Source organism: Rhea americana, unplaced genomic scaffold (assembly GCF_003343005.1).
Source record: "Rhea americana isolate MKP2758 unplaced genomic scaffold, rheAme1 scaffold_49, whole genome shotgun sequence".
NCBI lineage: Eukaryota > Metazoa > Chordata > Aves > Rheiformes > Rheidae > Rhea > Rhea americana.
The window spans coordinates 168,347-191,062 of NW_028186634.1; the positions used below are offsets into that span (position 1 = coordinate 168,347).

General features: G+C 41.8%; 1 protein-coding gene across 5 annotated transcripts in view; it reads right to left on the minus strand.

The window, feature by feature from the left end:
* Positions 1–1,172: 1,172 nt before the first annotated feature.
* The window catches only part of OSBPL5 (oxysterol binding protein like 5), a 111,242-nt gene continuing 89,698 nt past the window's right edge, over positions 1,173–22,716 (minus strand). For 4 of the 5 annotated variants that reach the window (XM_085317103.1, XM_085317105.1, XM_085317102.1 and 1 more), the window contains exons 9-22: positions 20,567–20,786; positions 18,454–18,638; positions 16,984–17,065; positions 16,249–16,347; positions 15,233–15,329; positions 14,148–14,246; positions 12,806–12,903; positions 11,004–11,093; positions 8,576–8,712; positions 5,721–5,906; positions 5,075–5,213; positions 3,850–3,967; positions 3,103–3,205; positions 1,173–2,506 (exon numbers count right to left, since the gene is read on the minus strand). In XM_085317103.1, coding sequence (XP_085173229.1) covers positions 2,371–2,506; positions 3,103–3,205; positions 3,850–3,967; positions 5,075–5,213; positions 5,721–5,906; positions 8,576–8,712; positions 11,004–11,093; positions 12,806–12,903; positions 14,148–14,246; positions 15,233–15,329; positions 16,249–16,347; positions 16,984–17,065; positions 18,454–18,638; positions 20,567–20,786 — 1,789 coding nt within the window. In that variant the 3' untranslated portion in view covers positions 1,173–2,370. The remainder of the gene's footprint in view (positions 2,507–3,102; positions 3,206–3,849; positions 3,968–5,074; positions 5,214–5,720; positions 5,907–8,575; positions 8,713–11,003; positions 11,094–12,805; positions 12,904–14,147; positions 14,247–15,232; positions 15,330–16,248; positions 16,348–16,983; positions 17,066–18,453; positions 18,639–20,566; positions 20,787–22,716) is intronic. The other variant, XM_085317106.1, reaches the window with a different exon arrangement.

A 22,716-nucleotide genomic window follows, 5' to 3' on the forward strand; every position in this document is an offset into this window, starting at 1 on the left:
TAGAGAAGAGAAGTTCCTGTCACTAGCTCTAATCCAGTGTCCCAGAGGGAAACCTGCATGATGAAGAAGCCTCTGCTGATGGAGGCCAGAGATGTGCTGACTTGCTGTACATTCAAAGAGAGATGATTTAGGCAGGAAATCAGCAAACATATTTGCACATTAGGAGCAAACATTTTCAAGGTTCCTAAGCGACTTTGCATAGCCAGACAGATATTTTATATAGTTCTCTCATAGCCAAAGGTGAGAGGGAGCTATTAGAATCACAGAATCAGTAAGGTTCGAAGGGACCTCTGGAGATCATCTAGTCCAACCTCCCTGCTCAAGCAGGGTCACCTAGAGCATGGTAGACAGGGTTGCATCCAGGCAGGCCTTGAATATCTCCAGAGAAGGAGACTCCGCAACCTCTCTGGGCAACCTGTTCCAGGGCTCTGTCACTCTCACAGGGAAGAAATTCCCCCTCACGTTCAGGCAGAACTTCCTGTGGTTCAGTTTTTGCCTGTTGCCTCTTGTCCTGTTGCCTCTTGTCCTGTTGCATGCAACAACTGAAAAGAGTTTGTCCCCGTCCCCTTGACACCCTCCCTTTGAGGAAGGTGTCACCCAGTTTTACACTGCATATAGCACAGGTCAGACTTTCTCAAAAATGAGTGACTAGGGCGATGTCTTCCAAAAAGGCATCCCATCTCAACTGAGTGTATCACAGATGATGAATCCTTTGTTTTCCTGGAACATTTTTTCTGATAAGGAAATCAGTCTCACTCTTTAGTATTTGTGATTTATTTCTCACTCAAACCTCCAGACATTGGTTCTTAGCCCATCTAATCATGTCAGAAAGTTGTACTTTTCTCCTCATGTGATTGCCTATTCACTAAAATCAAATTATCTCCTTAATATTAAGGTTTTCTAAAGACAACTGCAAATATAAGACAGTCCTCAAAATCAAGGCAAGTACTTTTCTATGTTGCTGAAGTCACTAAAATTAAAAGACATGGTCAATTCAATCCAGATGGATATCAAAATACTAYTGCTGTTCTAAATTAATGCCTCTGTCTTGCAAGCCTATTCCTATCATTTTCCTTCTGAAAAACATGGCCTAAGACTTGACAGCTTGTAAAATTCTATAAAACACAAAACCATGTTCACATACACAAATAATGTCTCAGGTAAACTGTCACTGAAAGTTGTGTGTAGTTTTATTTCAATGTATCAAGCACAAACAGGTTTCCCCTAATTGGGGAATATGACGAGGAATGTAGTTAAAAATTTGGAAACATTTACATTGAAAGATAGCCCAGACTGGCACCACCACTAAGTATTTTAAGGCTGTATATATAGCAGTACTTACCACTTGGAACTACTTCAGGCCAGAAAAGAAAGGCTTTAGTATTGTCTGCTGTCTACATAAAATATTGCAAATCTTTTAAAAATGTTGTAAAATAGGAAGACTATTAACATGGTTGAACAATGCAGTGGCAAAACCCTTCCTCCTTCCCGACCTTTGACAATAAATGTGCCTATGATCTAACACACATACACCCACACTTGCTCCCACTCTTTTCACCTATTTTGGGGCAATAATTCCTCTCTCCAATGCTAGTGTGTGATATTATAAAACAGCCATATAGCAAATAATAACATTAAGAATAAGGAACCAGGTTTTACAAACAGGCATGTCCGACATTTCACTCCATCAGCCTGGTCCAGGACATGAATCAGTTCTGTAAGAGAACAACGAGCTTTTACAGAATACTTCCCATTTCCTAAAGAGGAACAGCTCTAGGAAATCGTGCATATTTACAGTTCTTGTGGAATGGAAAACAAAACACATTCGGAGGTCCCATTCTGTGTGTGCTGACAAAATAAATCGTGGCCTAATATTCAGGGGGTACATTTTTTAGACCAAGTGTGGCTCCCTCCCATAATTAAATGCAGCTGGACAGGCACCGTGAACATCTTTTTTTTACAGCTCCCCAGCTGCACTCCCTAACTCATATAAAATATGCCTGTGTGACCCTTCCAAAATGCTGGGGTGTTTACCATTTTTTGGGGTACCAATACTGCTGGGTAATTATTAATTGCATCAGAAAATGACAAGACATAGAAAACAAATTGCACAATTAAAGCTACATTTGGCTTCAGCGTTAAGGCCCATACAGGTTAAGAGGTCCTTGAAGATGTACATGTAAAAGGCAAAAATGACATAATCCAGAGGAACAAAGTTTTGCAGGTTCCTAGGTCCCTTTTTCACCTTGCTTCCACCTCTGCCGCGTTGGTTCTAAAGTGCTTTGGTGCCTCTCTGGGCTCCTTGCGCGAGTGCCCCCCACCCTCCCCTCCTGCAGCCGGGAATTGTTATTGCTGCCAAACGTAGTGCTTTTATTTGAGGATATAATTAATGAACAGTTGGCATGTGAGAAAGATGCACAGGAGAAACCAGCAGCGAGAGTCCAGGAGGAAGCTTTCAGAAGAGCCCTCCCTGTGGAAGGACTTCTTGTTCAGAGCACTGAGGTTTCTGGAAGAGAAAACAACAGGTTTATTTGTACATGGGAAGCAGGCATGCATTCACATGTGTGTGTGCACCCAGAATTTCCACACAGGCAGGGATCCCAGCACTTCAGGATTTGCCAGTATTTCATTAGCCAGGTGCGATCGCCGCTTGGCCTCCCTCAAACACTGCGGTGGCAACGGCTAGTGATTTACATCAAAAGCGGGAATGCTAGTGCTTTTCAGCCGTGGAGCCCAGGGCTTGGACCACATGGCTGCACCTCAGCAGCAAGCTCAGCAGACAGATCTGCAACCCACTCAATGCGTGATAATGAGAGACCTGTGCCTTCTTGCCTTGCAGAGATTTATAGCCAGCATCTTGTCCAGCCCCTCCAGACTCTTTTGCAGCTGGGAGTGCCAGTGCTTTTTACCTTATAAGGAGATTTTATCACTAAGCACTGGTTTTGTCTTTCCGGTGTGTTAATATGTAATCTAGTGAAACAGTGGTTAACTGCACCCCAGCAGCTGATAAGGACAATCCAAAGGCCACAGCAGAGGAGTTAACATGCCACAAGTTATTTCTAGTCCATTATGATCACTGTATTGATGAGTGAAAATGGTTACCTGTGTATTTCCTCTTGGGCTCTCTGTAGGGATAAGACAGCTGAATGAATCTCCTTCAAGTGATTCATCTCTTTCCCACACTGAGTGCACAAACTTTCAAACCCTGCAGCAAAGTATTGAAGGACATCATGTTTTGCATTACCATCTCTAGTGGCAACAGAGATGCCAGACTCACCCAGCAAGTAGCTGGCTGTGCTCAGGTCCACACAGCCAAGGGGGGCACTTTCAGGAGAAAACAGGAGAAAACAGGGAAGAGGGAGACAGGGGACAAGATCTTCCACCTTGGAGACAGAGGTCTATGGAAAGGGTCTGGTAGCACTGGCTTGGGGACACTTCTCAGCTCTCAGAAAACTTTTTTTTTTTTTTTTTTTTTTTTTTGGCAGAAAGCCCAACATCCTTCCTAGCTATGGGGAATGCAGTGCTCACACCTGCCCCCATCTCTGAAATACTCAAGGTAACCTCCAACAAAAGCTGAGAAAAAGGAATGAGAAATTAGGCCTGTTTCCTATCTGACTGTTGGAATTTCAGTGCATGTTTTTCCAAGGTGCAAGTGGTAGGGAAGCCTTTGTTGGCATGGAGAGCACGAGGCAAAAAGAGCAGGAGAGGTGAGCAAGCAAAATGTAAAAGTAGAAGATCCTCTGCATTCGTTTATGGGCTACGTGCCCACACTATTAAGCAGGCTGGGAGGTGTCCAGGCTCAAGGAATAAGCACATTAAAGCCAGCCCCAGTGATACTGAAATACTTGCCATCATCATCTGACAGCTCCTGCACAGACTCTGGCGTCGAACAACTGCTCTCTGTGTTCTGGCTGTGGTTGGATGGTTGATCACTGGCTTTACGGCGCCTGCAATCATTGGCAGACCTCTAGATAAAATGAGGATTAAGAGAGACCTGGTCACTGTCAAATCGAACAATATCATTCGGGGTGCTGAGGAGTATCTGTGAGATTGTGAAGTTTTATTGCCATCTCAGCATCTCCTAATATTTGGCCTCCAGGCAGCTAGTTAAGGATATTACACATATGCCCAGTACAGAAGCATTTAGGAAACTCATCCAAACTATTCTTACCCTAGCTTTAAGTGATGGACACTGGTGATGAATTTTATAGTCATTTTGCTGAGTTTTCTACTCACCAACCATGCATAAGAGAAAGGAGGAAAAGAAGAAAAGAAGAGGAAAATTCAGAGCAAAATTTCCCAGGGAAGTTTTTTCAGAAGGTGCCTACAGGACTTCATCATCACAGAACTTTCATATTTAATTTCCTGATGCTTTTTGTAAAGTTTCTTCCTACCTCCAGGGTGGATAAACCAAACCTGTTGATTCAAACACTTCTTATTGGAGGGTCTGAAAACCAATTCTGAACCTAAGCTTTCTCACAGTTTCAGAGATGTTCAAATTTTGGCTATTACAAAAGAAAAACCTATGCTCATAGTAAGATACAAGTTCTTCAGTGTGGTACGGATTATATCTAACTGGCTCAGCAGTTCTACACTTGCAAAGCATTTTATGAATGACATAAATTACTCCAAAGACGAACGCAGTGAAATGTGAAAGCATCATCCCTCTTTAACAGAAAGGACAGAGGTTACAAGTCCTCTCTAGGAAGAAGTAAGTAACAAAGGCAGATGACAAGGCCTGAAACTTGAGTTGCAGAGCCTTAGTTTTGTACTCCAACAGCTTGCTTACTTCTTATTATTTTGGAAACACTGAACACTTCAGCTTACATTCAGAACCCAGTGTCAGAACACAGGATGGGAAGAAAAATACTAAAAAGGACAGGGCATGTCAAAAAAAGAATTATGATTTCTATTTAGAGTTAATGATGGCATAATATTGCAGCTGTGGGGATGTTAGTTATCTCTCCCCAAAACAAACTTTTCAGCCTATGCTGTCATCTCATAAAAATGCTGTGAAAAAGGGCTGTCTAATCAATCACAAGGTATATTATACTCCCCAAAAGAGGCCTTTTACCTTGTGTCGTGTAACTTGATTGTTTATGCATGTCATTTTGTGGTTTGACATCCTTGTGGATAAGTGTCTCTCCATGGTCTGAAGTATCCCATTCTTCTCAAATTGGGCAATGTCATTCAAAGGATCCCAAGGTCTTAAACTTTGGAAAACAAAGGAAAGAATCAGAACAACAAGAATTTCTCCAGATGTGTGAAGAGCACTGCACCAACACCAGATGCACCAGAGCGAACATTCCCCCTGCCCATAACAGGAGTTTCAGCACATGCACCATGTGGTATAACAGACATTTCCCTGCGTACATGGCTCCCACCAAAAAGTGAGAGTGATTCAGTCTCCAGAGGCTTCACCTTTAATGCCAGACGAGACCACAATTCTCTGTTCTGGTTTGTTGCTTGATGGCAGCAATATGGATTTGTACCAACAGCACAGCACATTCTCAATTGCCAAGCCCTCATTTTCACCTATTCCCAATTTTTTATCAGGAATGTATGTTCCTGTAATGCCCTGGAGCTCAAAAAGAGCAAACCCTGGTCATGGTCCTGGGAATGGCAGGACCAGTATGATTGAGAACACAGTGGGTGTAGGCTTGTATCCGCGGGGCCTCGAGCAGTGAGGTTTGCTTCTAGCCCATGACCCYGCCACTCACTCCTCGTATTTGTAGCGCCATTCGTTAGTCACAGCGTCGTGCTGGAAGAGCAGCGGTTTCCACTCTGTGCCATTCTCCTTGCGCTCCCGTGCGGCGTTCCTCTGCTCCTCTTCCAGCACAAACTTTTCCTGGGTTGCCTTGTTTTGATCACCTTTGTTTATTGCACTAGTTACATGCTGCCAAAGCCTAGAAATAAATAGGGAAGCATGTAAAACTGCTGTAAAACGGCAATGTATTTTGCCAGCTGGAACCTTAGCATATGTTCTTCTGAACTCCTGATACTCTAGAGGAACCACACAGGATTAGTCATCCTCAATTTTGACTTGTAAACTAAAGCAATATTATGCGAATGGCAAAGATGAATGCTATGTGTAGTGATCTACTGAAGAAGAGGTGAACTTTCCATTAGATAACATCACCTACAATATTCACTAAAATCTCCAGCGATGTTGGCATGAGTTATAAGAGAGTTTTGCTCAGACTACTGAATTCAGTGGCCTCTTTAGAGGTAATGGATGTATAATAGAGAGTTTGTTATCTTCCTGGTCCTTTCAATCCTGTACATTTAGGAGCTTTTGCATTCATCTCTATCCCTGAAATACAGCCTCTACATTCAAAGTTTAGAAGCCCTGGCAGATGAGTTTCCATACACAATTAGTAACCAGTAGGAAGCAGACTCAGTCTGCAATAACTGGATGTGCATTTGTGCTCACAAGCTGCAAGCATGTACAGAGGTTTTCACTCACACTTGTTTTTTGGTGCAAGAAGATGACTAATTTGTCATATGATGTCTCACTTAGCCTCTGCCTTGAGGAGAGGATCTGCCTTTTATGAGACAAAATCATTATCTCCTTTTCACTATAGCCATCTAGACCAAAATGTGATGGTCTTCTATACATCTCCTCTAATTAGAGCACTCTAATCTTCAATTCAGACTGGAAATACTTTTGAGATTAGCAGTTAGCCATTCTAAACCATTACTGGATTGTCTAGTAAGTAGGCTAGGTATCAGCAATCCAGGCTGTCCTAGTATTCTCATCTGTACAAAACACCAGGTCTCCATTTAGTAGATGGATGCATTACTGCATTTAATTCTGAGCTTGCTGTGAAGCTCTTAATTTAAAAGGGATACCAATGATTTCAAAGTTAACTCCGCACTTCCAGAAGAGCAGCTTTTTAGATGATTAACTGAAGGCAGAGGAACATTATCCTGTCCTATTCAACATGTCACTTCCCACATTTTTTACTGTGAATTAATCTTTTCTTCCAGAAACAAAGGAAGGAAATTCAACTCAAAGTGGCGGAAGTGGAGGAGGAGCTCTGGACCTTACCAAATACCCAAAATAACACCTCGAGAAAATAATGCAGTGGCATTCCTCTGATTTCAGTAATACGGAGGGACAGGGGAAAACATAAAATTGCATGACAAGCACAGATGACTCCATCAAGAGCTGCATGTGCCACACAATCAGATCCTCCGCAGTGAGCTGCATAATGGCATGAGCTTTGAAGACTGTCAAGTGGATGTGTAAACAGGTGATTTTCAGCACTGCAGAAAGGACTAAGCAGTTTAGGCAGCACATAACATGGATTAGATGGTAATTTATTCATGCAACTCCCAGCAAAATAATGAAGCCGGGTGGCAGGTCTATTATGGATCTTGAAAATTTTTCCCTTTGCCTCCTTCACCTGTACGCAGGTGCATCACTACTAATCTCTGGCAAAGCAAAGGGAGTTTGCTCTGGCAGTACCTTGGTAAATAGAGAAATGGAAATTCTTTGTCCCCAAAGCTGTTATTTCTCTTCTCTTTTAAAAGAGTCCTCTTCAGAGGATTAATAGAAGAAATGTGCTCCAGTCTGCTCTTGTGACATACGTAGCATTGCACAAGTGTAAGGTACACACACAGACTATAGTCTTTAATGCCTACTGCTGTCTAGATRACATTCAATGCTCAAGTGTATTTTTGTCATAAAATCTCTCTCTTTACCTACACAAAGGGGAAGCTTCTCAGTGTGATGTATGGCAACACCAATGTTAGATGTCCACATGCAAGCAGCCCAAATAATGTAAAGCCAGGCAGCATGCTGCACATACTGTCTTGGGGTTTAGCTGATGTTGGACAACTATGTTGGTGAGATGGCAGAACTGGCTGGTTTGAATGTGGTGCCACATGACATAGCTCCAGTTGTTCTTGTCCAAGCCTGGTTCCTTTGGCACTAGGTCAGGACTGCTCCACAGTCCCTTGTGCCATGGAGTTCTTCCTCCCATTCTTTAAACCATGCGCCATGACCATATTCTTAGGTGAATCTGAATTAACCTAAGAAATCCAGTGCACACTGTATTGTAAACATCAGCTGAGATTATAAGGGAAACTTAAACATCTGTTTAATTTTGTTCCCTTGCAAAGTCCTGTTATGCGGTTCAAACTACTGCTCTGCTCAAGCCAAAACCTTCCACATGATTCCTGTATCTAGTTTAAGAGCCTGCAGTCGAAACAATACTTCTAAGCATGACATCCAGCTTCAGATTAACATCTTACCCTTTCATAAAAAGTTCCCACAGTCATAAGAGAGTCTATTCATGTTCTCTGGGGTCCAAGGAGAGTAGTTATTTTAGCAGATATAAACTACCCTCGACTATTTCTCAACCCAGCTACCTGGTTATTTCAGAACAATGCTTCATGAAAATACCTCAAAATTAACAGATTGGAGCAAAACAGGTCAATGGCTGGGTAATATGTGCAGGCAAAGTGAGGTCACTGCCTTTCCAGGAATGTGCTGGGAAATCAGAGCCCACCCAGTCCTGCTCAGTCCCCGTGGGGGAAGCAGCAGCGAGACGTCTGCAGGGCTCCCTACCTCTCTGACTCGAAGTCTGTCTGCTCCTCAAATAGCACAATATGGCGCTTCAACCTCTGCCTTCGCACCTCACTTGTTGGGTTCCAGAACATTTCTGTGTTCCCGCTTTTCAGCTCATTTATGTGCACTTCCCCATCCTGAGAAGGAAAATTAAGCGAAAAAGGTTAGTGACAGTCAGAAACATAAGGCAGAATCTAACTCCAGCAAATGGAAATTTGCTTTAAGCTGATGGTGATGGGTAGTACTTGGTCAGAGAGCTGTTTTCTTCTCCTCCTCCATGAAGTCTCATGGAACATTTCCTGAGAGTTTCTAAAATGTCAGAGGCATTCCCTGAAACACTGGCCAGAGTTTAATTCTCACCAGAGAATTAAAAAGGGACCAGGTTCTTCTTGTCAGTAAAGAGTTTGTCCCCACAAAAGCATATTTATAGATGCCCTAGTATGCTCTCCTTCCCACAGTATTCCTCCCAGGTACCCCCTAGCATATATACATAAACAAGATCCTAAGCTCTTTTCCATTCCTTCTTTTCTTCCCTACTGAAATATTAGCAGAGACAACCAAAATATCTTTCTTTCTAGAAGGTACAGTTACTCTTTCGCATTATTTTTTCAGATTAGCCATTTTTTTCTGTTACTGCTCCTGAATTTCAGTTAGTACTTCAAGGTGCCTACAAGTGGGACAAACTGGATGACTACCTTTGCTGAACAACACTGACATTGGCACCATTCAGTTGCCTGCACGTGGTCTGAGTATCATTCATGCCATTTTGGGGGCATGGATATTTGCCTTGACTGTCACTGCCTCATTTCCTTGCATCTCAGCTATGCCATTTTTTTCCCTTGCTGCAGTCTCTGATGCGTGTTCCCATCCCTCCTTGAAGACCCTTTCTGCCTTGACAGGCTCTATTTCAAAGTCCATTTCTTATGTCTTCAGCTGTGAAACCCCATCAGCCTTGAGAGGCCCTCATCCCTTCCCAAAGCCCCTGATGTTGGATGTAGAGGACACTATCCAAAACCGCTATGGGCATCTCTAAGGGGTAGATGCAAAAGTCCTCAAGGGCTACTTTGATCCTGGGGCTGAGGAGTACTGGGATCTGTTTTCTCTTCTTTATTCAGGTGGCTTTGCAGGTCAACAAACGACACTGGCAGTGATGGCAAACAACGCTCCCACCACCACCCACCTGCTGCTCCATTCACCACGTGCAATCCCAAGCAGTGGCTTGGCTTGCAGAGCGACCCCTTTAAAGCCATTTAATAATTTTGCACACCACAAACAACCAGCACAATGAGCCAGGGAGGATTACACAATTTTCAGGCTGATAGAGCCCAAGAGCTAAGAGGTATGCAGTCATGTGGCACAGCACCCCAGGGGAGGGACTCGAGCACATGCTCCTTCGGGCAGCGTTCCCAGGACCGCCACTGACAGTGTGATCTGCAGCCCAGCACAACCCACAACTGCCCCAGCACATCCGGCAGGAAAGGGAGCTCAGAACAGAAAAGCTTCCCAGGCACAGGAAGCAAATATCCTCTCATACATTTGGAAAGTACAAAGCTCTCTAATTTCAAAATGGTCATTAGCTTTTATATAAAAAGGAGAGATCACCTGGTGGAGGGAGCTCAGCTGTGTTTCTAGGAGACTGCTCCCTTAAGGGTTATGTTGTGGTTGGCACTTCACTACAAGGTTTTACCCAGGCATGTTTCATCTGATCTACATTAAATATCTACTTTAAGATAAGACATATCTTGCTGCCGAAGACAATTTTCAAGGGCTGAAAGGGAGCAAAGGGCAACATTAATGAAAATGTAGATGCCTAAACATAGATAGGATAAGTATCTAAGTCTCCAGCTCAGTTACCAGGAGCTCCCAACCACAGCTCTAGGCTGTCCTTCACCATGCAACTTTATTTCTGCTGGGCTTTGGCTTATGGGTGCCTTTGAGCTCTTTATATGTGGCTGCCAGGCATGCAAAGGCATTGGCAGGTCTGTGACTATTGGGAGGTGTCCATACAGATATACCCTCAGAGCATCTGCATCTAGTTCTTCACCTGAAGAGCAGAGGAATAATAATCTTCTACCGCATGAGTTTGCTGTGAAAATAATCAATTAAAGACCCATGGAGGTCTTCTCTGATACCCTGGTAGCTGGGGACAGTTAAATATTGGACATAAGACAGAAGGAAGTGCTGTAGTTTTCACGATCACTTTAGGGTGAAAAACCTGCCCTTGGTTGTCTACTGCCATCTCTGCCTGCTGGAAGCCTGGGATCCTCAATGAAGAGCCATCAGTCGCAACAGAAACACCCCCCTCCACTTCCAGCTTTGGCTTAGGCAAGTGCAAGTGTTTGAGCTATTGCACTCAGTGTGGGTAAGACCCCAGTGACATAAACGCCACCACTGTCAAGTGTCAGGGACTGTGACCATCAGTCCTTACCCAGTGTCCATCGAGGCTTGCTAGCACTTCTTCTCCTGACTTAATCTTCCCAGAGATTTGATTAATGCTTGTGCTGCCACCGAAGAAGGGCTGCAGAGGAGGAAAAAAAAACCCAGAAAATATGATCCGTCTAGTGAGAACTGGAAGGGAGCCAAATGCAGGGACACGGTAGGAAGGGAGGGAACTGCAATCTGCTTGATTTTCACTGTTTCTGGKGAAAGGCAGGATCAACTTTAGCATGGATTTCACTACCTGCCACTGTTCCCTCCTCTTCTGTGCTTACAATACCAAAATCACTTGTAGAAGATGCCAGAAGAAAGAGAGACAGGCATTCAAGTCCATTAACATCAGGACTGCAAAGCCTTGCCTTCATTGCAAATACACTTACTGTAAGCTAGACTTCAGGATAAATGTCAGTGGGCAAGTCCTTTCCGTTGTCCAGAATCACATTTGAGTTTACACAGCTATACGTGCAGCCTTGTCCAAAGACAGGGAGCAGCACTAATGCATCTGGTGACTTTTCTTATTCATAGGACAGCAACAGCAGCRTGGCACTACTGATGGCTGCATCTGGATTATGTTTCCAGCATGAAGTGCTCTCGTCAGCAGCAATTGAAAAAAGAAAAGGGTATTTCCAGAGTCAAGGAAAAGAAAAGATTCTCAGAACAATGGAAAATTTCCCTCATCTCCTGCCTGCCAAGCACAGGAAACAGAAGTGATAGAATGACCAGCTTTTCCATTTCTACCATGCAATATTTCTTCAGACATATCTGCTATTTTCTAATAAGTCTATGCAGAGGAAGTTTATTAAAAAAAAAAAATACACAACTAAATTTCTGGCCGCACTCTGGAAAGAAAAACCACAAGAATCTCAAGAATCAACGTACACAATCCAGCAGAGAATTGGTATACATCCAAATTAGTAACAAAATCATGGGGTTTACCTTTAATTGCTCAAAAATTTACTGAAAAACAATGACTAAGAAACAGTCAGTGCAGAGCATGCAACTAAGCTACAGGGACCTGTCTGAATCTTGTTTGGACTAAACAACTTGTTTCTGAGCCAGAAAAAAAGGCTCTGCATTTTAGGCTCTGAAATGTTTGCAGGTTTGAGATGACACTAACTGAAGTCAGAGAAATACTCCATTAGCCTCAATGCAGCCTGTCAAGTCTATGGGAAGAACAGGCTTTAAAGATAAGCATATGTAAATGTCAGGGAGGTATATATGGAGAAACAGTTCACTTTCTGAAGGCAAATAAAAGAAAAATGATTACTGTCCCCAGAAAAAGTGGTTTGCAAAGGTGTCCCCTACCTCCAGCAATCCCTCAAGTTATGTCTGTGAAGGCCAGAACTCCAGTGCCCTGCAGGCTCTCACTTCTCCATGTTTCAGTTTACAAACAGGCAAGAAATTGTTTGTTGGAGCAGAAGAGAAATGGATGCTTCTTAAAAAGCAATTTAACTGACAAGAAAAGTTACAGGTCACCACTTTCTTTCCCAAATTTTAACACAGATAACTTTAAGAATATCTAAAGGTGCCTCCATTGTATCTGCATACCAGAAATATGCATTGTTCAGGCTATCTAAGGGAAGGAACTGCTACATGAACCAGACAGCCTGAGGCAACGACCATGCAGCTTCTGAGCACATTAGCCACTTCAAATCAGCTGTCTGAAATAGGCTCTTGCACCACCATAATAACAAGGTCCCATAGCCCTGAGAAATGCAAGGCRTCATATAGTCCCGTAAGGCAAAGGTACTTATGGGCCAGCTACAGGAGAGCTATACCGAAGATGTCTCCTACCTTTAGTTTGAATTCCAGTTCTGCTCTGTGGTTAGTTTTCTCACAGTCAATGTTAACCTTCCCTCCAAGCTCCATTGTCATTGTACCATATAAAATTCCTGAAAGGGGAAAAAAAGAGAATTAAGGGTCTCCAACAGTAGTCACCTGCATTCTGAACTCCAACTGGCTCTCACTTACATGCTGTAAAATTCAGAACTTGGCTTAAAATTTTGGAAATACAGAGACCAAAGTTTTTAGGAAATGGCTGTTTAGCCTAGGCATGAAGAATCCTCTCCCAAGTCCACCTTCTTCACTCTTTAACCCACCTAGGGAAAGGCTTGACAGGTGCTGAGAGTAATTCTGCGGCATGCTGACTGCGGGAGAGGAAGAAYAACTGAGGCTGCATCCAGCAACTTCATTTATGCTTGTCTGTCAAGCCCATGGGGCAGAAAGGAACTGTGATGAGACTCAGTTCACTTTCTTCCGGCAGAATTAGGGGGACTAGCAATCATGGGGAGTGCACTCCATTTTACACATGCTTGTCATTTTCTGAAAGGATCATTTGCAGAAGAAAAATGTCAACAGAAGGATTTATGCATATGAATAGTTCACAAAAGGCATTATTTATGGAAACTCTGTTTTCAGGTAGCTAAACTCCATAAAGATTAGCTTACAGGTCAACATGCCAAAATGAAGAAAATATTAATAACCAAAACTGGACTGAACTGCTGCAGGAGAGATTTTACAACTGCAGTTCAAATACTTAGCTTGCTAAGGAGAAATGCAGATTTACAACAGTGAATCAGCAGCCATCCCCTGGGCTTCTGTCCATGTTCAGAGCAAAGCCAATTCTGTACGTGCACACAATATTAAGTATCAATCTCACTGAGGCAGCTGATTCACTGAGGAATATCACAGTTAGATTAACAGAAAAATCAGAAGTGAAATCAGGATTTTTTAATCCTTTATTCTCAGAAAATCAGAAAACATATTAAACAATTTCTACGTTAACAGTAAAACAAATTTACAACCTCAGAGGCTTGGAAATGAACTTTTATTCTTTCCATTTTCACTTWAACTGCAGTACATATATGGAGTATTTTCTAGTTTCTTCATAGTGGTAAAACTAACTTCCTAATTCTGTCTTCAGCTCTGCATGGGCAAGTAAGATTTCAGTGAGAATTTCCAGTCCCCTCCTGTGCCCTATGACTCATGCACAGAGCAGTTGCTTCCCAGAAATACCAGAATCTGCAGTGCAAGGTGTTTGAGAGGTAAGAAGAAAGCCAATGCAAAATTAGTAAGATACTACTACGTTATTCTTTCTGTTTGCTTCTAGCATCTTATGTGAATAGTTGTAACTTACCTTTACAGTGAGCGTATGGCATAGTAATGATATAATCTTCACCCCTGTTTAGAAACATAAGCTTTGCTTTCCCATCCAACAACGCAGAAAGTGAGTTACCTAGAATTTAAAAGAACAAATTCATATACATATTTAAAAAGCAYGTTATACACAGCCACTCATCTTATCCTACTTTAGAAAAACATTTACATTCAAATGTAGGTCTCTAGTGACAGAAGAGATAGGAAATGGTAAGAATTCGGAACAGAGCAAATCATTTCCTGTTGGAGACAGCAGTTGTAACAAACCCTATGTGGTAGGACTTGTATTTTGCTCTGGCATCTAGCCCCTGTCACAGGAAGGGCAGTAGATGAGATGAGCCATTCTGGGATGAAGAGAGCACTTCCAATGCTTTAGAAGTTTTCCAGATCCTTCTTCCACTCTCACAACTTCTCTAACTGCGTATGATCCCAAATAACAGATCAAACTGCCAGAAGGATAGCAATGACTCTTTACAAGTGTTTCAACGAATACTCCTACCTGAGTATAGTACTTGAGAAGTATTTCTCTTAACAAAAAACAYTATTTTAAGTAACAACACTGTTTCAGAGCCTGCAGCTGTGCTGTCCTTTGGGAGGACATTGAGATTAATAGATTTGAGGCCACTTTGAAGCTCTAGGTTTCAATTCCTTGACATCTGAGAGCTCAAATAAATCAAGCAGTCACATTTATACAGAGACTGCTGCACAAGTCAGCTGGATGATCAGACCTCTGTAAAACGCCTGATTTGTGAGCGCACGCAAAGTAGGCTGATAATCAAGTGTTCACAAATCCACACTAACCTTTGCTTTCTGAAAACCAGGTTCTCAAAGCCCTCAAGATTTCTAGCAGAATTTTTTTTTCTATAAATGTCAGTATGATCTTCCACTGACACGGTGGAAATGTGAGGCCAGGAGAGCCTGGACCAGGAGTTAGTATGTCCTGATGGTAGATGCGCTAAGTATATCTTTGCTCTGAATCCTCAATGCATTCAGAAACAGTTGAAGAACACAACAAAACCATTGCCACATTTGTCACCAGGAAGATGTCTAGGCATCATGTCTTACCATAAAACTTGGACCTCGCCAGAATGCTGCCAGTGATGCAGAATCCATCCTTCCTATTGCTGACGTGGAAGGCTGACACTGGTGGGTGGTGGGAGACCTAGAATGAAAAACAGCCATACACCATCAACAGCAGTCTTTACAGTCTAAGCAGAGTGACGGATGCCCCCCCAGCCTCAAGGAGAGGCTCTAGGGAAAGCGCAACACGGAGGCCACATGACTGAATAAGGTCCTATAAGCTCCAATCACACCACTAACCTCAGTGTTAAAGGAGGGATCATTGTATATGAGCAATAGAGGTCCTGCTTAATCCTTTTCCCCCACCTACATTTTATTTTCCTTGTATATTTGAGTTCACTTTAGGCCTACACATACAATGCCAGATTTTCAAGGAGATAAATGACAGTGCAGCTTGTGGCAGATTTTTTTTTTTTTTTTTTGGCACCATCTGAATAACTTCCATAAAAGGGATGCAGCGACTGAAATAAAATAAAAAGAAAAAAAAATCTTTGATTAAATAGGGGGAAAAAAAAGTAAAGTAAAACAGGGAGACCATGTACCAAAGTCCAATAGTCCTCAGATCCCTTTGTTAACTACATAAATCTCAAACTAATCTTTGCCAGGCCAGTTTACTTTTGAGTTCTGCCCTTCTTTTGTCCCCARATATATGGAGATAAGCCTTCAGAATGGCAAGTTTAATAATTTGGTTAGGTGGTCTATACCGTTTTGACGTAGGGAACACAAACCACAGCAGTGTTTATTAATAATAAGCAGACAATAATATTCCAGGGAAACAGTCTTCACTAAAGAGCTGAATAAATCAATGTTATATATGGAGGACTTGCATTTTCAGTCTCGAGCCCCTGCCAAAACTATCAGTAAATCTGAAGAGCAAAAAACCCCAATTGCTACTTTATTCCATGACCCACTCTGGATGTCTACAGGGTGAGAYGGGGAAGGTGGTCTTATGCACAGAGGTGCTACTTGTAATACCTGGGCATCCAAATCAAGCGACTTACCTGTTCTGCTATGTAAAACGTGTGACTGTKTGTCTGAGGGTGAAACCAACAGCAGCGAAATGTCTCTCCCAGAATAGGATTATATGGCTTTTTTATTCCCTGAAAAACAAAGCAACTAAAAAACTGCTACCAACAAAGATTTGCAATCCAGCTTTACAGTGGTAGTCACAAAACAAGGTKAAGAATTTTCTCCCTGATGTTTTAAACTAAGGCAATCACAAGAATCAAACCCAAGAACTGGTTACACACATACTCCTGCTTTGACCTTTTCACCTGAGCCATGGATCGTTTGCTATTCCTGCCACTTTTATCTTTGATATTGCCTGAGCAAAGCCTCAAAGATGCCTAAGCTTCTGTGACTATAGGCATCAGGTACATACTGATGTGGAAATGTGGCACTATGGTACTAACAGGTCTGAAAAGAGGAAGAGACCTGCTTTCAACCAAGATAAAAATGCTGCATCCAAGGAAAAAGTACTTGCTGATGATTAGTTCTGCCTCCTAGCTGTCCAGTGCAAACTCTGAGTTAATCAATACTATTTGACATATGGAAACTACCACCATCTGCTTCTATTCCACCCTGATATCAAACATAACTTTAGTTTTAAAAGTAACTGGCAAAATCTTCAGGACAATGGAAGAGGTAAATGGTCAAAGGAAAGGCAATAAGGAAATACAAAACCATAGCAGAAGATTTCAATGTGCATTACAYCCCAAATTTATGCATCCTCTTACCTTTGGCTTCTTATAGAAGCCTGACAAATACCACCTCAAAACTTGCTTCATTCGACTGTATGGATCTTCTTCAAGGACAGCCCTGTAGGACAGGACAGAAAATATTTACTTGCATGCCCTTTATACCATTCACACATCACATTCACTTTATACCAGTATAATGACATTAATTTCAAAGGTCTTTCACCAGWACAAAACTGAAATTAACTTTTGTGCTGCTGACAGTGAAAAAGGAATCTGACAGCAAAAATTGGTTTCTTATTGATGCACATCATGCAACACATACATAAATTTTTAAGAAGTGACATTCCTCACCCTGCATTCCTGAAAAAAGTCTAATAAAAATCCTGAGGTTTAACTGGTTCAAGTATGTTAATGTGGGACTGCCACTCACACTAGCATTTGGTTACAGCAAACAGTACAATGTGGTTCATAAAAATAATAATACTCCTCTGAATCAAAGATAGAGCTCATTTTCTTTTTCTTTCCTTCTTTGTTAAAAGATTTCAAAGATGGTGTGTCACATGGCCTTTTTCAGCCCACTGACACTTCACAGAATAATTTAGGCTGGAAGGGACTCAAGGTCATCTGGTCCAACCCCCCACCACAGATGATACAGGAAGTAAATGTTACAGTAGGATTCCTTCTATTTCCAACCTGATCAGATTGGAAAATCTACCTGGATAAATCCTTGCAAAACATATTTAGAAGGAGCATCCATAGCACACAAAAGTTTATTTAATAAAATCTTCAAACCTCTCAAAGTTTCCTCAGCTCTTAGCACTGGGAAGAGTCATTTCCTGAACTTCTATGTTACAAATACAAATACRGCAAAGAGAGCTTGAAAATACCTTATAATTCTAAAATAATCCAGATGCAGTGAAGTAAACATGAGTAACCTGTGATGCCCACATGGACTTTAAAATACACCAAGCTTATCTCATTAAGAAAAATGGTCCTATTTACAAGCATAACATTTTCTATTTTCTACTCCGGTGCTCCCATCAAGACGCATCTAATCAAAAGTGTTAGAAGATGTTTCGTATTTATTTATCAGCCAATATAATTATATTGCTTGCTGAGACAGAAGTGCTCAACAACTCTTCCACAGTTTGCTCTCCGTCCTCCAGGGCTCTGTACACCGGTACACCAGGAGGTGGCACAGCATTGCCATGAGATACTCACGGGAACCAGCCAAATCCCGGTCAATTTTTACATGTGCAAAGACTGCTTTCTCCTGAGTTTAAATGCTTTTCTTGCTTCCTCGACCCTCACTGGCAGCAGTCCCTCTTTAAAAGGTCACATGCTGGCTGCTGCTGCCTGGCTTGATTTATTGTGTATTATTGCGTATTATTCAGGAGCCCTTCAAGTGTACAAGCACATCTCTGCCAGTGCCAGTCTCACACTGTCGCATATTTTGGTGCAAATAAGAGATGTGCACCAACCAGATGTGCTCTGAGTGCTGCTTACTGGGAAAGCAGATCCGCATGGTAGTAGTAGTCGGAGAGTTTGTTCAGGAACGAGCGGGGCTCCAGGATGAAGGTGGGCAGCACCACACGGGACAGGTCCATGCCTGGCCGCAGCTGCTTCAGCAGGATCCACATCAGGCTTTTGTTCTCCTCCGAGACAGTTTCCGTTTGAGATGATTCACCTGTCTGTGATTGAAAAAGGGAAAGTCAATGCAGAAGCAATAAAATTTCCTGTGGGTACATCTGCAAAACACTGAAAGGCTTAATACTGCAGTGTCCACTAGGGCTTACAACACCCATGGGTCTGTCACAGCTTTCATTACTTATCCAGGTTTCCATGTGTGCAAGTGCCGAAAATATAAATTAATTCCATGTTGAAATTGCCGTGCAAGGTCATATTGGAAGTGAATCAGTGCAGAAGGGAAGGATGGAGAGAGAAGGAGAAGAAGGGGCAGGAGGAAGAGAACAACTTCAAGTCATTTCTGGTTTGCTTTTCCCTCAAATATGTTACCCTCAACAACCCTTTCTTACCTGTTATAACTAAAAGCTCTTATAGAAAAGGAAGTTTTATTTGTTATCAATCTACCAAATGAGGAATTGTCTTTTTTTTATATTCTAGGCCAACTTTTGCAAGCTCAAAGTCCTTCTGACATTAATTTCTGCCTTCACACTCCTGGTGCAAACAAGGCAAAGCTGGAATGTCCATTCATAGAGATGCATAAGCACATACCTTTCAAATGAACTTTTAAAGTCATGCCAGAAATTTAACAGTCATGTTTTGCATCTCTGACTTTTTCATGCCAAATCTCAACTATCCATACACATTCAGGGACAGAGAGAGTACAGGTAGTTTTGGACAGCAGTTTATCTTATTAACTGGCATGTGCTTATCTTGACATATCTCAGCCCGTTGCCAATAGCAAACTCCATCTTTGTATGCAACCCACTTTTCTTTATGTTACTGCCACCACTGGGATAAGGCTTAATAACTAGTCCAACCTGTATCCCTCAGGTGAGGAAAGACCCATCTCTTGGCCAACAACAGAAATCTAATAAAACATCTAAAGCTGCATGGAAACTTTTTGAAAGTGCACTGGATGTTACCTCTGCCTATGCAATCACACTATGGCTGGGCTATATTRTAAGCTATACAAAGCATCACTTTGTACAGCAGAAATGTATTCCTTTCTGTTGGGTTTGTATGACAGTTTTATGTCTTTATTTAAAACCACAGAAAGCTTCTCCCCCTCCATACCACCACACAACACACACCAGTGCTGCCTGATAAGCTCATTCAAGCACCACAGTAGCAGTCTGCCCTGCTAATACTTCCAGGACAAATTTCAACTGATAAAAAAAACAATTCAGAATTGGTAGTAGTTAGATATTAAGTATGCCTTCATTTTGCTGTTGCTTAATTCCTCAGCTATATTCAGAATCCTGTTTGGCCCCAGTTATGACTTGCTGCATGTCTGGGATGGGATTTGAGATTTGAGGTACCTCCACTGCCTCCCAAACTGCTCCGCACCCAGCACTCAGCTCTGGGATTGCTCAGGGTGTCACRGTGACACCCAGCTAACAAAGGCTCTTACACACAACATTAAGTGCACCTCCTGCTGTTAAATKACATGAGAAATTGCTTCCCGACAAGAAACAGTCATTTAGAAATCAAGCAGCTCCATTAGGATGCACAAAAAGGATGTTCCATGCRTAACAAGGAACGGAAAGTATCATATTTTGTATCATGCAAGGACTGAGCAGCCTAATTGGTGGAGATACATGCTCGGAATAACAATTCCTGCTCCCACTGGCACTGTGAAGCTCTGTGCCAATGCTATGTGGCTCTTTAATGCAGTAACTGGTTAAAGCAGTCGCTGATYCTGGAAACGTGCCAAAGCACGGTAGCAGGGCTGCTGCTCATAATGCATAATTATTAGAGCACGTGATAATTCAACATAATTTTGCAGCAAGCTGTGCATTGCTTTATCTGTAAAACACTGGAACTCACAAAGCACATTCTTAACTGCATCTAAAAGCCCGTGTGACAAATACTATGAAGCCAGAGATATTTCAATAGGAACAGGCAGGGCTGAAAATGATTATTTTCCATTTACCTCCCCAAATTCTTCATAGATCTGTTCAATATAAGTTGTCCCTTTTCTTCCTGGGGAGACCTCTCCGTGGATTTCTGACTGATCGCTCTCGCTTTCATTTGTCTTTCGGCTGTTCTCATGTGTTTCGTTTTCCGACTCTTCTACATTGTCTCTCTCAGATTTGTCTGAAAAAGCGTCATTCTCCAAATGGTGGTGGTTCTCCAAGGCTGAGTCATTCAAACTGAAACACAGAGTTCATTATTTGCTTCTAGCAGATACTTTTGCCTTTCCAAAAAACAAATTAGTGGAATGTAGCATATGGGGGGAAAACAACATTACGGAATATATTTTCCTGTAGAAACTGTACAGAACTCTGTACAGTTCAAAGCATGTAACAAGAATAGCCAGATAATAMTGACATCCAAAGACAAGTGTGGAAGAAATAGCAATCTTCATGCTTGGTGATCGAAGCTTTACAGAATGAGGAGAAAGTCAAAATCTGTCTCTCAMATGGTCTATAGCATCTCCATTTGAAAAAGCAGATGCAGCTCATATGACAGATGGCAAACATGATTAGATGGACCGTAAGTTGGACCTGAAAAGATAACTACTAAATGTCCATTTTTTTCCAAGTGATATTTAGCACAGGCTTCAGTTTTCCTTATTTTTACAGGTCTTCACACAAACACCACCTCTTTACTGGCCTAACCTAGCTCTCAGGTGCTGCTGACACCTTCTTCTGAAAACATCTTACCTAAGCCCTTATACAAAGCCCACGTTTCCCTCTTGGGAATTATTTCAAATACAGAAATAATAGCCACTTCCCCCATCTCCTCAACAGGGAGCTATAATATCAAAGATGATATATCAGTTTTACCAACACACAGGTAGCCCATTAGGTTTTGTCTTACGAATCCTCAACACACACACACACACAAAYTCAGTGCACAGACGACATACACAGGACTTCTGGACAAAGCAATAAGGAAAAACTTCCAGCTRCTAGAAGAGATTTCAGAGATCTAAACAGTCCCCGGATCTTGCAGAGCTTTACTACCTTCTGTAGTCTACCTCCCTYTCAAGGCAAGTGTTTTCTCTGCAGTATATACGAATTCTTTGTCAAGCTTGAAATCTCCCTGCCACAGGTCTTCTTTATGGATATTCTGAGCACATTCCAGTTTCGGATATAGATTAATGTTGAAAATTCCCAACACTTATTCTCCCCTTCTTTCTTTCTTTTTTTTCCCCCCTTTTTTTTTTGGTAACTAGGCATTGCTGGTTAGAGTCAGATTTTTAAAAAAAAAGAAAAGCGCCTGAACACAGAACTAGCATCAACTTGTCAGAAGGCCTCAAATTGCAACTATGCACCTAAATAAGCTGATGATTTTTAACATGCCAAGCAAGCCCCACTGCGGTAGTCACAGCTTAGTTTCTAGAAGAGCTCAACAGGCTGATTTCTTTTGAAAGTCTGGTCTGCAGTCTTCTGTATCTTTAGAAAATATTTCTCTCAACTCCATTTATATATGTATGTATGTATATATCTAGATTTGTTAATGCATATAAAAAAGACAAGATCTTCAATTTCCAGTTTCAATATGAAATAAAATTAAGAACATAAATCAGAGAGTCAACAACCACAATACTCCAGCACTAAAGATTTGTTCTTAGACATTCTGGATTTCCATTTGTTGTATTGCCAGGTTCTCACCTCTTTATTTTACACAGCAACCAGCAAACATAATGACTGATAACCAAATATATTAGAAGCCTAATGTTAAGCACATGTGCAAATTTAAAATAATAAAAGCAGGAAAAAAGGGTGAGGAAAAAGCTGCCAARAGATATTATCCCATGATTCCTCAGCACACACACTTCCTGGCCGTCAGGTCATTTATTAGTTGCTCACAATTCAAAGACTTATTTCTTTGGAGTCAGTGATCAGCTAAATATATCAGTACTTGCATATGGTTGCTACATTCCCTTAACTAGTGAAGTTTTCTCTATGGGGTATATACACTTGAAAGAAAAATTCATTATAAGACCTAAAGCTCATAACTGAGAAGTAACACATGCTTCTATTTCACATTTATAAGAAGACCAAGTGCTTTTAAGTGTGACCTTCCTCACATCCGTGAAACAAAGTTTTAGTGGAGCAAATGACTCTTCTTAGA